The sequence below is a fragment of the Diadema setosum genome, chromosome 13 (genome assembly GCF_964275005.1).
Source record: "Diadema setosum chromosome 13, eeDiaSeto1, whole genome shotgun sequence".
Lineage (NCBI taxonomy): Eukaryota > Metazoa > Echinodermata > Echinoidea > Diadematoida > Diadematidae > Diadema > Diadema setosum.
In genome coordinates this window covers 20,538,414-20,550,998 of record NC_092697.1, presented here as the reverse complement: position 1 = coordinate 20,550,998, position 12,585 = coordinate 20,538,414, and the positions used below count along the sequence as shown (strand labels likewise).

The 12,585-nt window shown below is 38.5% G+C and overlaps 1 protein-coding gene across 1 annotated transcript; it reads left to right on the top strand.

Moving 5' to 3' along the window:
• The first annotated feature begins 1,854 nt into the window (after window positions 1-1,854).
• LOC140236406 (dynein light chain Tctex-type 5-B-like) lies at window positions 1,855-2,680 on the top strand. Its single transcript, XM_072316337.1, has one exon. The coding sequence runs from the start codon at window positions 2,228-2,230 to the stop codon at window positions 2,678-2,680; it is 453 nt and encodes a 150-aa protein (XP_072172438.1). The 5' UTR covers window positions 1,855-2,227.
• Window positions 2,681-12,585: the final 9,905 nt, after the last annotated feature.

Here is a 12,585-nt window from a genome sequence, read left to right as displayed (position 1 = left end):
ACTATTAGTGCCCTTTTGGCATGAGGCCGACGTTATGTTCACGGGACATGTGCTGTTAGATGTTGGCTACAATATCTGATGTCAATTCTTTCAATAAACTATATGGATTTTTGCGTTTTAACAAGGGTCGACCATAAAACCATTTCCTCTAAATTTCTTTGATTGGGGGGAACAAATTACTACCGTTTTTGTATGTCTGCATAATGGTACTATGATAATGATAATGATATGTAGGAATATATACAACAATGTATGAAACAACATTAATCTCAAGAAAGATAAACAATTTAGTTATATACCTCACAAATAATGCCAATGAAATTCCCATACACATATGCCATTAATCATTTGGAAATGATAATCTGAGAATGCAGGCTATGCCGCCTCACGGAATACAAAATATATAGTCTGCGAGAAAAATCATTACAAATGTGCAAAACAATAAGCAGAAGGTTAAAAAAGTTAAAGTTAAAAAGTTGATCCCGATAAAAACGATTAGGAAGCACGATTAGATGAGATTCGCTGCGTTTTGTTAAAGGACAAGTTCACCTTCATAAACATAAGGATTGAGAGAATGCAGCGATATTAGAAGAACACATCAGTGAAAATTTGAGGAAAATTTGACAAGTGATGCAAAAGTATGAATTTTTAAATTTTTTGTTTTGGAACCGCTGGATGAGGAGACTACTCCAGCTTGTGATGTCATATGCATACAGCAGTATAAAGAAAATGTAAAGAAAATTCAACATATTTTCACTTTTTTTTTCGCATAATAAAAGAGCACTTGACTTGCCTCTTTCTAAAGGCAGGGGGAATAATATTACCCATAACAAAATATGTCGGTAACGAGTCAAGGGAATGTGTACTTTTTTCAAAAGATGAAATTTTGTGAAATTCTCTTTATATTTTCCTTATACATGTATTGTTGTACGCATGTGACATCATACACCGCAGTAGTCTTCTCATCCAGCGGTTACTGTACAAAAACTTCAAAAATTCATAACTTTTGAACGGATTGTCTGATTTTCCTCAAACTTTCAATGATGTGTTCTATTAATATTGGATATTACTTCTCTTATTCCCTTAAGCTTAATAAATCCGTCCAATTATATGCGTGCTTAATAGCTGGACAAAAAAAAAAAATCATGTTTTGCTTTGCATGGTGATAGTAGGTATATGCCATTTTTAGTTTTAGCGTTGTTTTCACATGATCTGAAAATTAATTATAAACATAGTCGTGATGAAATGTGCGTCGACTACATCTACCCGGCATCCGGCATGACCATACATTTAACCCTTTCCAACTTTCAGACAGGACCACTGTCATTTGGGCTCTGAGCAATAGTCCATGTCTTGTTCCAAAAATCATCGGGGCATGAACAATGGGTCAGAAGGCGATTAACAATTGAACAAGCTGACGAAACGATTGATCGATATCACTGCTTGGAAACCGGCGAGGTAGGGACTGCGGTAATAAAGGCCGAAAGGAATGTAGAGCCAAGTCACTGAAAGCCCAACGTATAAACCCCTCGTCGCGAAAGCATTACCATGCAGCTGGTGATATTCTCTGAAGGGGAATAGATTCCGCTGAGCATTTTAAACTGTAATTGGACAGATCAATTGGACTTCTCTTTAGTAATATTCACTGGATCAACATACTGCGGAGATTTATACCTGGAGCAGACTTCATACAGTCGCTTCCGCAGTGCAGAAGTTAGACCTGTCGCTAAACCTTTTGTCACCCCACCCTGTGCTCTCACATTCTGTGCTCTCACACTCTGTACCTCCGTTGATGGGACGATTTCATCTATTTGGTGATAGTATTCGCAATAAACTACAAAACAACGCCTTGGAACTGTGACATTTCAATTTGTTTGACGTCATCATTGAACGGTTCGGCTGCCTCCGCTGACTAGCTGACAGAAAATCAAATTTTCTTGCAAATGTTTGATATCTTCGGCTACCACTGTTTTAAGGGGCTTCGTGATATCCCAAGCTGTCTTGGTAAGAGAAAATTAACTCTTATGTGCAATATCGCAACCCTTATTTGGTCCACGCCGCCGACAGCAGAGCTGGGCGGCCAATTCGACGATCCTCAAAGGAAAGAAAGGCTCTGGAACAGATTTGGCAGTTCAGCGCATTTGATTTGAACCAAGACAATTTGGTGTGTGCCAACGCTTTTAAGTTGTATATTGTTCTGACAGACATTCGTTATTACCCGGTTATCATGGCGCAAATGACGGGAAGCAGGTATTCTGCCTCCACGCAAAGGAGCAACATGGACATGCGTGGCGCCCCCACGACAGCCCCTGGTCGCCCTGCGGTGCGCTACGAATGCACATACAAGATGGAACCAGACCGCAAATTTATGTCTTCGGAAGCAAGGCGCATCATCGAAGACATTCTGGAGGCGCAGCTCGAAAGCCAACGCTATGACCCACAGAAGTGTCCCATTCTCTGCCGCGAGCTCGCCGACTCTATCAAGCAGCGCGTGAAGGAGTTGATGGTCCCACGCTACAAAATAATAGCTCTAGTCAGCATCGGTTCGGCGGAACACGCAGACGTGTGCGCCGCTAGCCAGTGCGTTTGGAACGATAAGTTCGACTCGTACGCTGAATACACGTTTAAGAACGGGTCTCTGTATGCAGTAGGGATTGTATATGGCATTTATCAGGAATGATTTTTCGATAGTCGTTCAAACGTAGCCACATAATTTTATTTTTAAATCGTTATCTTGTTTGACTTATTTTCACTGTATTATATTATTCATCATTGTTATAATTTTTCATTTTATAATTACCATTATTGTCATTATCATCACCACTGTTATTTGTATTAATTTCAACAATCACAACATAAAGAAGTAATATGTACATCAGCTATCTGTTTCAATGTATCACATTCGTATACAATTATCAAAAAGTTGAAGAGAATGGTTCCATTTGCAATTCGTATGACCAGTAGTTGGCTGGTGTGGTAATTCTACGAAGACGATAGTTGCAAAATTCTTAGATAGGCCCTACTCAAGAAATTTCAAATGGTAAGGACTACTTTGATTCGAAAGGACGATGACTTGAGGAATATTTCTAGACGAGTGCACGGAAACTCTGAGAACATTATGATTTCTATGTCTGAACATGTTATTTGACGTCAGGTCTACAGTGTTTTTGTTTGTTTGTTTGTTTGTTTGTTTTTTAATGGAGGCGAGAGTGGTTGACTTCTTTTACTTTATACCTTTTAGTGCGTGAACTTGTCTTGAACTTGTAGGTTTGCCAAGCGTTGTACATAAGAGATGCAACAGAATGGCAGAATCATCGTAAACAAACTTGCTTTGGAAAGAGTGCCGTTGATTATAGTTTCATTCTAGCCATTGCATATCACACATGTAGTTATATGAGGAGGAGATGGTTCGTTTGACGCGAGTTTTCCGGCAACGGTGTAGACAACTTGTTTTCTCTGTCGGCTGGCATGCGGTGTTTGATTTCAACGAAACTCTCTCCATTGTTTGATCGATTTTATGTACTTTAAAGTTGGCATAGAAAATTACGTTCATGACACCCAGAAAGACAGACACAGAGAGAGAGAGAGAGAAAGAGAGAGAGGTTAATTATGAAAGTATTGGTGATTCCTTTGTTTACGGTTTGCTGGTTAACGGTCACATTGCCTGAATCATGTAACAAACGTACTGATAATTGTTTATCACAGATATTGGATAACCAAGGAGATACCAGAAAGGCGTTGAAAGCTCAAAATAGTTTAGTTCGATATGAATGCTGTAAGCCTTTTCAACACTTACTTATTTGATCAGTGCGATTACATGGAAATATAGGGCCTACCATGATAATGTATGTTTTATATGCATGCGTGAGTGTATATCAGTGTGTACAATCACAAGGAAGTACAATGCAGCAATATAGACGTTTCACAGCCGCTGTGAGCAATATACAAGTTGTCTGGACCACCATACGTACTTCTGTGTTACCTCCTTTTCTATTTGAATACACCGTGTTGGAAACCTCGTACAGGCAGTATGTGTCAATGGTGTTTTTCACCACACAAGTTCAAGAAACTCTTGGAAACCCATATTTTTTGTGGTCATATCTTCTTTCCTCATTTGAACCTTTGTGAACTCTGTGATAATAGCTATACTACGTAGAGCGTCTCTGCGCGCTTAATAAACCTGCATGAAATTCTAGAGGTGTGTGGGTTTTTTTTTTGTTCGTGATGTAATAAAAAGTATCATTATATTCTTATACGTAGATAGGTAGATAAACATATATGATACAGCGTTCTGAGAAACGACAAAGGGATGGATTAGAATAGGTTTCTTAGTTACATGTTGACGGTTTTTTATTTCTTCTTTTTTTTTTTTTTGGTGAGGGCAGTGGGCATTCTCCATCACGCCAGTCTCGAGTGCATGATATTTTGCTATCTTCCCTTCCTCAGAAACACGGAGAATGCTAGAGATGCATTCTGTTCAGTACCTCAACAACGTCTGTCCACATTATTTTCTTTTAAGTCCACCTGAGCCAAAGGCTCAAGTGGGAAAATGCGAACATTTATCGTCCTGTGTCGTCTTGCATTGTCCCTCGTCCCTCGTTCGTCTTGCATTATGTTTAAACTTGTAACATTTTCAGCTTCTTCTTGAAAACGTGATGACGGATTTTCAACAAACTTGGCAGATAGCATCCCTGGGGTGATAGGACCCAGTTTATTCATAAAGGCACCATGCCCACCATAAGTGAGAGAGCTGCGTATGGTTGGTGCTGTAAGTGAGTACTTTAGTGACTGTAGTTTTCAGTTTGTTTATAGCGGTGCGGGGTTGTCTGTGAGGGGGACCAAATTTGGGCCCAGATTTCACATCTTTATCTGCTTCTTGAAAATGCATGGTCGGTCAAAATTCTCACCAGACTTAGCAGGTATCATCTCTAGAGTGATATAGCGTATATATTTTGTACAGGTGGGCACCATCCGGCACCTGAGGGCTTCCGAATTCATAAATCTTTGCAAAATGTGTAGAATTGAATATCTGAACTTTTTTTTTCTCAAGAACTAGTAGTGATAAGTAAGTAATGATTGGTGACAGTAGTTTAAAGTTTGTTCATGGCAGATTGGCTTTGGGCCCTGATGGGATGGGAGGTGGCCAAATTAGGGCCCAGTTTTAACGTTGCCATCTTTTTCTTGAAAATGTATGGTCAAATTTTCACCAAATTATGCAGGTAATACGCTGGGGTAACATAATAGATGTTTGTATAGACCAATTCAGTTTGGGTTCTGGTTTTATAATAATTTCTAACTGGGGGCTTCAAGTATGCCTAACAAGAGATGATTTATGCACTATCATAGCAACGCACCTGGCTCATTGCATAGCCCGTTGAAAGTGCTTTTGTTCTTCTTTTGAAGCCCCTCATCCCTCCCCCCCCCCCCCCCCCCCGTTATGGCCGCCATAAGTTACAGTGCTCTGAAGTCGGATTCATCTATAAATGGAAAACCATTCCCCACTTGGGGCCAATCACAGCGACATAGAGTACAGAATCATTACAAAAGTCTTCTTCAAAACCAGAAATGCTCTGAATAAAGACATGAGTGAATGTATTTTCAAATTCATGTAGAGCAGACACAGGGATGGCCTCCTCTTGGCAGGGACCAAATTGGGGGCCAGTTTTCACATCTTGATCTTCTCTGAAATGCATGGCTCAAACTTGGCACTAAAGAAAAGAAAAGAAAAGAAAGTTTGCTCTGCGTGGAAGGTGAACTTGCGATCCTCGCGTGAGCTCTAGACCCCTTATAGTGGCTTGTCTTAAATTTGATTTGGTAATACACGTTTAAACGATTACAAGTGCTGCAGCTTGCTTGGTGACATCCGTCAGCTCTTTCCCATACTAGTACTTTACTGGCTATTCATCAAACATAATGATGAACTCTGATGAACACTATGAAGTTTCCACAGTTTATGTTCAAAAAGGGATCGACCCTTTGCACATATCCGCCATATCTTCAGCACGAAACACTGCATCAAAAGTTAACCAACTTTGAAAACTTTTAGAGTCTAAATTGAGTTTGTTTCTTTTCAATTTGCTCAAAACGGCATTTTATGGTCACATAACAGACTTGTTTTGGCTTTTGTGTTGTGGGTTTTTTTTTTTTTTGCATGTGCTGTGTATTCGACTTTCTTTCAGTTAATTGCACACCATATTGTACTGGACAATGAAGTACAAGGTGAATACGGTGTTTCACAAACACTCATAGCTATTGATAACATTGTTACCATCATCACCCTAATCAGATGGCATCTGTGATATCATGAGATGGATATGGTACCACCGTTTCTGTGTTTTGCATATCAAAGCGCCTATAGCTATCGAGCTGTTCTAACTGAAGTGGCCACAGGGAAGCACGATCAATATGGTGATAATAGGCGTTTTATGCATGCTTCACTCAGTGTTCAGCCTTACTCCCTGACAACGGCAGCCACGCTATAATCTCGCATGCATTGTTACGTGGGATCGAAAAGAGCGATGACAAGAAATGGAAGATAGAATGAGACAATTTTAGGCCTACAAAGTTGTGTGTTTAAGCACATTATGAATTGATCAGCTTCGCATTAACCTATAAATACATGAAACTTGGTTGCATTGCTACTGCAGAGATAGCAACACAGACAGGTCATGAAACCAACGCCATCAAACCTCTAACTGTTGGCACATATAAGTCTACAGGCAACGGCTTCACTAAATCTGTGTATACCGACAAAGTAACTTTAAATTAGGATATAAAATGACCATCACCTTTCTAATAAATAAACTATGCGTGTGTGTGTGTGTATGTTTATGACGAAAGGTATATACACGTGTGGACCAACATTTAAGCAATGCAGACAAAAATGACGGCCTTGCACCTGTCTATAACTGTTTTCATCTCCCTTTGGTGGCCGCTATAGATAGGTCTGACCGCAATGTGTACACACACACACACACACACACACACACACACACACACACACACATATGTATATATGTATATATATATATATATATATATATATATATATATACATTTAATAAAGCCGTATCCAGTGTGTGTGTGTATATATATATATATATATATATATATATATATATATATATATGTATATATATATATATATATATATATATATATATATATATATATATATATAATAATAACAATAATGATAATAGCTGCTTATATAGCGCATAATATTCCTGGAATCTCTATGCGCTTTACATAAATGGGTAGTACCATAAACTACAACTTACATAATTTTAACAAAACAATATAATTAAACATACAAAATACAACTTATCATAATCATTTAATAACAAAACAAATATGTTTTTAAGGACTTGAGGAAAGTGTGAGTACATGTGATGGCCCTAAGTTGACTTGGTAATTTGTTCCAGAGTACAGGTGCTGCTGACTGAAAAGCCCGATCCCCATATGAACATGTTTTGGTTGCTGGTATAACTAATAAATTCTGGCTAGAAGATCGTAGATTTCTATGTGGAATATATTCAATGATCATGTCAGACAAATACGTTGGGGACTGATTTATCAATGTTTTATGACATAACGCAAGGATCTTAAACATGATTCTCTTATCTACATATATATATATATATATATATATATATATATATATATATATATATGGACCTCGGGGAGGGGGCATCAACCTCCCACGACAGGGAAATTTGCATTTTCAGAATTGAAATTCAACGGTCTGGTGCACATTTTGGGTGACATTTTTCTGTCCAAAAAAGTAGAAAATTGTTCCCAACTCGGGAAATATTTTGGGGCAAAATGATATGTTGCCTCCCTCCCATGTTTTCATGGGGAGAAATGGCAACTGACCATGGGCGTAAATCCCGGGGGAAGGGGGAATGCATCCCTCTCCCCCCCCCCCCCCACCCAGAAATGGAGGGAGGTGGCGTGTACAATCATCCCCCCCCCCCACAACCTGGAATTTGAAAAAAAAAATGGAAGAAGCAGAAATGTGATTGTATTAATTTTTGCAGAGTGCATGACGTTCTTACGCCCGCCTTCAGGGAGCTTAAGAGAGCTTAACAGTATTCTATCTTTTAGGATATTATGTATACATATTTTCTCAAGCGAATACTAGCTTCGCTCGCTCGCGAAAATAGTAGTATCGGCATAAGGCAAGGCCCAGATGTTGAAAACGTCAAATGATATAGGCCTACGTGTAAACATGCTATGACGCGCGCAACTCGGGAACATCTGTGAATTAGGCCCTACGTACGAAAACAAACAAAAAGCAACAACAACAAAAAGTACCGCCATAATTGAACCCCTATCCATTTCCAGAATCATTGATCAAACGATGATAATTCAGTCAGGATACATATACGGGCATACACACAGAGATGATCACGGGCGTCAACCCTGGTATAAGGGGGGGGGGGGAGGCAAAGGAGCATTTGCCCCGCCCCCATGACAATGTTGGAAGCAAGCAAATAATTATTATTATCCCCCCCCCCAAAAAAAACAAAAACAAAAAAAAAAACACACACACACACACAAACAAACAATTCCCGAGATGAAGACACATCTCGAACTTTTTTGATGAAAAATCTATTGTTCAAATACCACCAGATGTATCCACCAGATCGTGGTTACCCCCCCCCCCCCCCCCATAGAAGTATTGGGAGCAAACATATCATTTTGCTCCCCTCGTAATTCCCGAGATGTGGAAATTTTCTTACTTTTACAAAGTCGCATACAGTCGGTCTGTTTCTGGACTACTCCAAATCCTTTGACACAATAGACCTCGAAATACTTTTGTACAAATTAAATCATTACGGTATTCGTGGAAAGGCCTTGGAGTGGTTCAGAAGTTATCTTACTGGAAGAACTCAGTTTGTTACTGTGATGGTACAGAAATAAACTCAATTTGCTGTGGCGTTCCACAGGGCTCCCTCTTAGGTCCTCTTTTATTCATTCTTTATCTCAATGACTTTCGCAACTCATCCTCTCTGCTGTCTTTTCTTCTGTTTGCAGATGACACAAGTCTTTTTTATTCTCACTCAGATCCTTATGTGTTGCTTGATTCCGTGAATAATGAACTGCAACTGGTATTTGAATGGATTCAGGCGAATAGAATATCGCTCAATATAAAGAATAATTTTATGGTTTTCAGTAATACAATAAAATTTCTTCCAGGTTTAGTATTAGTGAATGCATTGCAGCTAAATCAAATAGATTCAACAAAATTCTTAGGTATTTAATATTGATAGCAATCTTTCTTGGAAGGTTCATGTTGATTATTTATGTAAGTTGTTGTGTAAAAATGTTGAAGTTATTCACAAATTGAAATATCTCTTCCCAAAGGCAAAGCCAATATTGCATTTTCTCTATTCAACTCTAGTATTATTACCTTACTTAAATTACGGAATATTGGCCTGGAGGAATTGCTCAAAGACTATAATTGATTCATTATTTTTATTCAGACAAAGGCCTTGCGGATTATAAATCGTGCATATTTTTGGATCATACAAATGAATTGTTTGTTTCCAGTGAATTACTAAAAGTTTCTGATTTGTATTTGTATCACGTTGGAATTTTTATGTATAAGTTGAACATTGGCGATCTTCCTAGTTTATTTTCCTCAATGTTTGTTAAAAACAGTGAAATCCATAATTACCCTACAAGACACAGTGGATCATATCACTTTTCCCCCGTTTGTACAGTTTTAGCCCTTCAGACAATTCACGACTTCTTCTGGCACTTCTTTCTGGAATGAGTTAGATTCTGTCGGTTGCAACCAAGTTCTCTGAGTTCCTTTAAGCAAAATCTAAAAGCATTTTTTTTTTTAAATCCTATGTTTAATCACTTGCCGTGATCATTATATCTGTGCTTATTCGCAATGATGCCTCGCTCGGGTGACTTTTTGCTTGACCAAAATTGCAACTTTATGTAATCCTTGAGTTTTATTACGAACATTATAAACTATTTTGTACATTCCGTAGATTTTATTATAATCTCGACATATTAAATTTCACATGTGTTTCGTCATCTTTCGTAATTAGTATATTGTACTAAACGCTTATCTCATAACTTTGGAAAATACATCCAACAAGCATTGCTTTTTACTAGGTTCCTCATATTACACATCATTATATTATATGTCCTTATACATTTGTGAAATTATGTCTAAAAGTGACTGTTGTGTTAAACATATTATATTTCGAAATCAAATGGAATATCAAACCTGAATATGAAATGTGGAATATGGAACACGAAAAAAATATTAAATATAAGAAAATTTTCTTGCTTTTTTTAAGTAGAAAACTGTCCAAATATTTCACCCATATAATGCACCAGATCCTTATATTTCAATTCTGAAAATCACTGAAAATGCAAAATCTTCCTCGTGTGGGTTTCCTCGCGTAGTCATTCACATATCTGTGAATATTTATTTTTCTCTCTTTTTGATGAGGAAAAAAATCCTACAATTTCACCAATGATGTGCACCAGATCTCTGAATTTCAGATCTGAAAAAACAAAATCTCCATCTTGTGGATGTGGGGTATCTCCCCATAGTCACTCCCCCCACATTCTCCGAATTCTATATTTCATAGTTTACATTTTACAATTCTTACTCTTTCAAAGAAACACAACTCGAATATCTCATTAAAAGTGTGCACCATATATCTCTGAATTTCAGGTCTGAAAATGCAAAATCTTCCTTGTGTGGGAGGGGCCTTTCCCCCTCCCACACCCTTTCACAGTACATTTTCCTGAATACCAATGTTTCCTTCATTTTTGACAGACGAAAAACTGGAATATTTCACAAAAATGTGTGCATCTAGATCTCTTGAGTACAGGTCTGAAATTTCAAAATCTCCCTCATGCTAGAGGGGGTAATCCCCGTCCCTATATAGGGGCGTCGATCCTGGGGGAGTTGCCCCCCCCCCCCCCCCCCCCACACACACACACACACATAAACACACACAATTCCGGAGATGTGAAAATTTTATGGCTTTTTTTAAAGAAAATTGTCCAGATATTTCACCAAAAGTGTGCACCAAATTGTTGAATTTCAATTCTGAAAATGCAAAATCTCTCTCGCGTGGGAGGGGGACACACCCTTCCCCATTCGGTCCTTTCCCTAACGACTTAGTACATTTTAGATGGACAGATTTAAAAATGTTTCATCTAAAGTAATTTTCATCTGAATTCTAAAAATGCAAAAGCTCCCTAGTATGTAGGGCGTCGATCCTGCATGACCGGGGGGGGGGAGGGAGAGATATGTCATGTTGTTCTCCAATAATCCCCGAAATGAGGAAATTTTCTTACTTTTTTGATAGAAAACTTTGCGTTCTCATAGAGGTAAACTTTCACACTGATTCCCCACACACAGAGTCTTCAAAACCTCGGTCGACCCAAAGTCTGGGACCCCGAGAGGGTGGTTGAAAGAATCAATACAATTTACCCGAATCCGCGGCGTAAAGAAGAAGACTCCCTGGACATGCCTTCAGGCTGTCGCATTCAGGCGTGTGGCGTCCATCCGGACAACATGACCAGCCCATAACTCCCGCAGTTGAGGACTTTAACTCGTCTTTTTCGTTTTACTTGTATTTCCTCTTTTATTTGGGGGGGGGGAGGAGACTTTATTTTCCCCTGGTCATGTCCTTCTGCACACTATTTGGGAGCAAAATAGATGTAGATATTCACTGTGTGCACGACTAACTCGGCGAGGAATTATGGCTTATACAGTACCATGGCCATACTAGAGTGATTCATTATAGCCATTTTGATCCATCCAAATAAAATAATAATGACAATAGTGATGACAACGATAATAATGACAGATCTTCTTTACCTAGGATTGCCATTACTCTGCCAGAGGGCCCCGAAGAGATGTAACACCCCAAAAGATAATGAATTAACCTTCGCACAGTACTAGCAATCATCACCAGTCAAGCTTTCACTTCAGTAGGAATCCTCTTCCGAGATATCAATTTTGAATATCAGTTAATTTGACGAAGTGCAGTACATATAATTTTGATAAAGCTTCCAAACGGACGCAACAAACAGCAATATCATTCGCCACATACGCATTGTACTTCAGGTGATGTCAACAAATATATATATATATATATATATTTTATTGTATAATCATATTGTACATTGAACTATAGCTTTAGCTCATAACCGAACTGATAGCGAGTTCATATCGAGATGACACATACACACATAACCAAAAGTGTCATGAAATCAAATAGAAAGAGAATAAAAAAGAAACTTTTGTGAAAAAACATGTGTGCCCCACTTTGGTCTTTTGCTCATAAATTTTTGCCCTATTATAGACATGGGACGGTGTGATAACAGCTATGGGGAGAGAGCAATACTGAGACAAGTCTTATCAATTCAGTCCAGTTCAAGAAACGTTTTGCTGATTATCAAGCTCTTCCGAAGTGTTTTGTGCAGTATCTTTGGCAATGCACTGGTTCACGTATAAGAGGAGGAATTCGGAGTAGGAGAAAGTAGTAGTAGTAGCAAAAGGCTTTCAAAATGTGTTTAGATTTCTGTAGAGTCATCTCT

Excerpts from the sequence above, each read along its gene's own strand:
- LOC140236406 (XM_072316337.1), top strand. The coding sequence starts at position 2,228 with ATGGCGCAAATGACGGGAAGCAGGTATTCTGCCTCCACGCAAAGGAGC.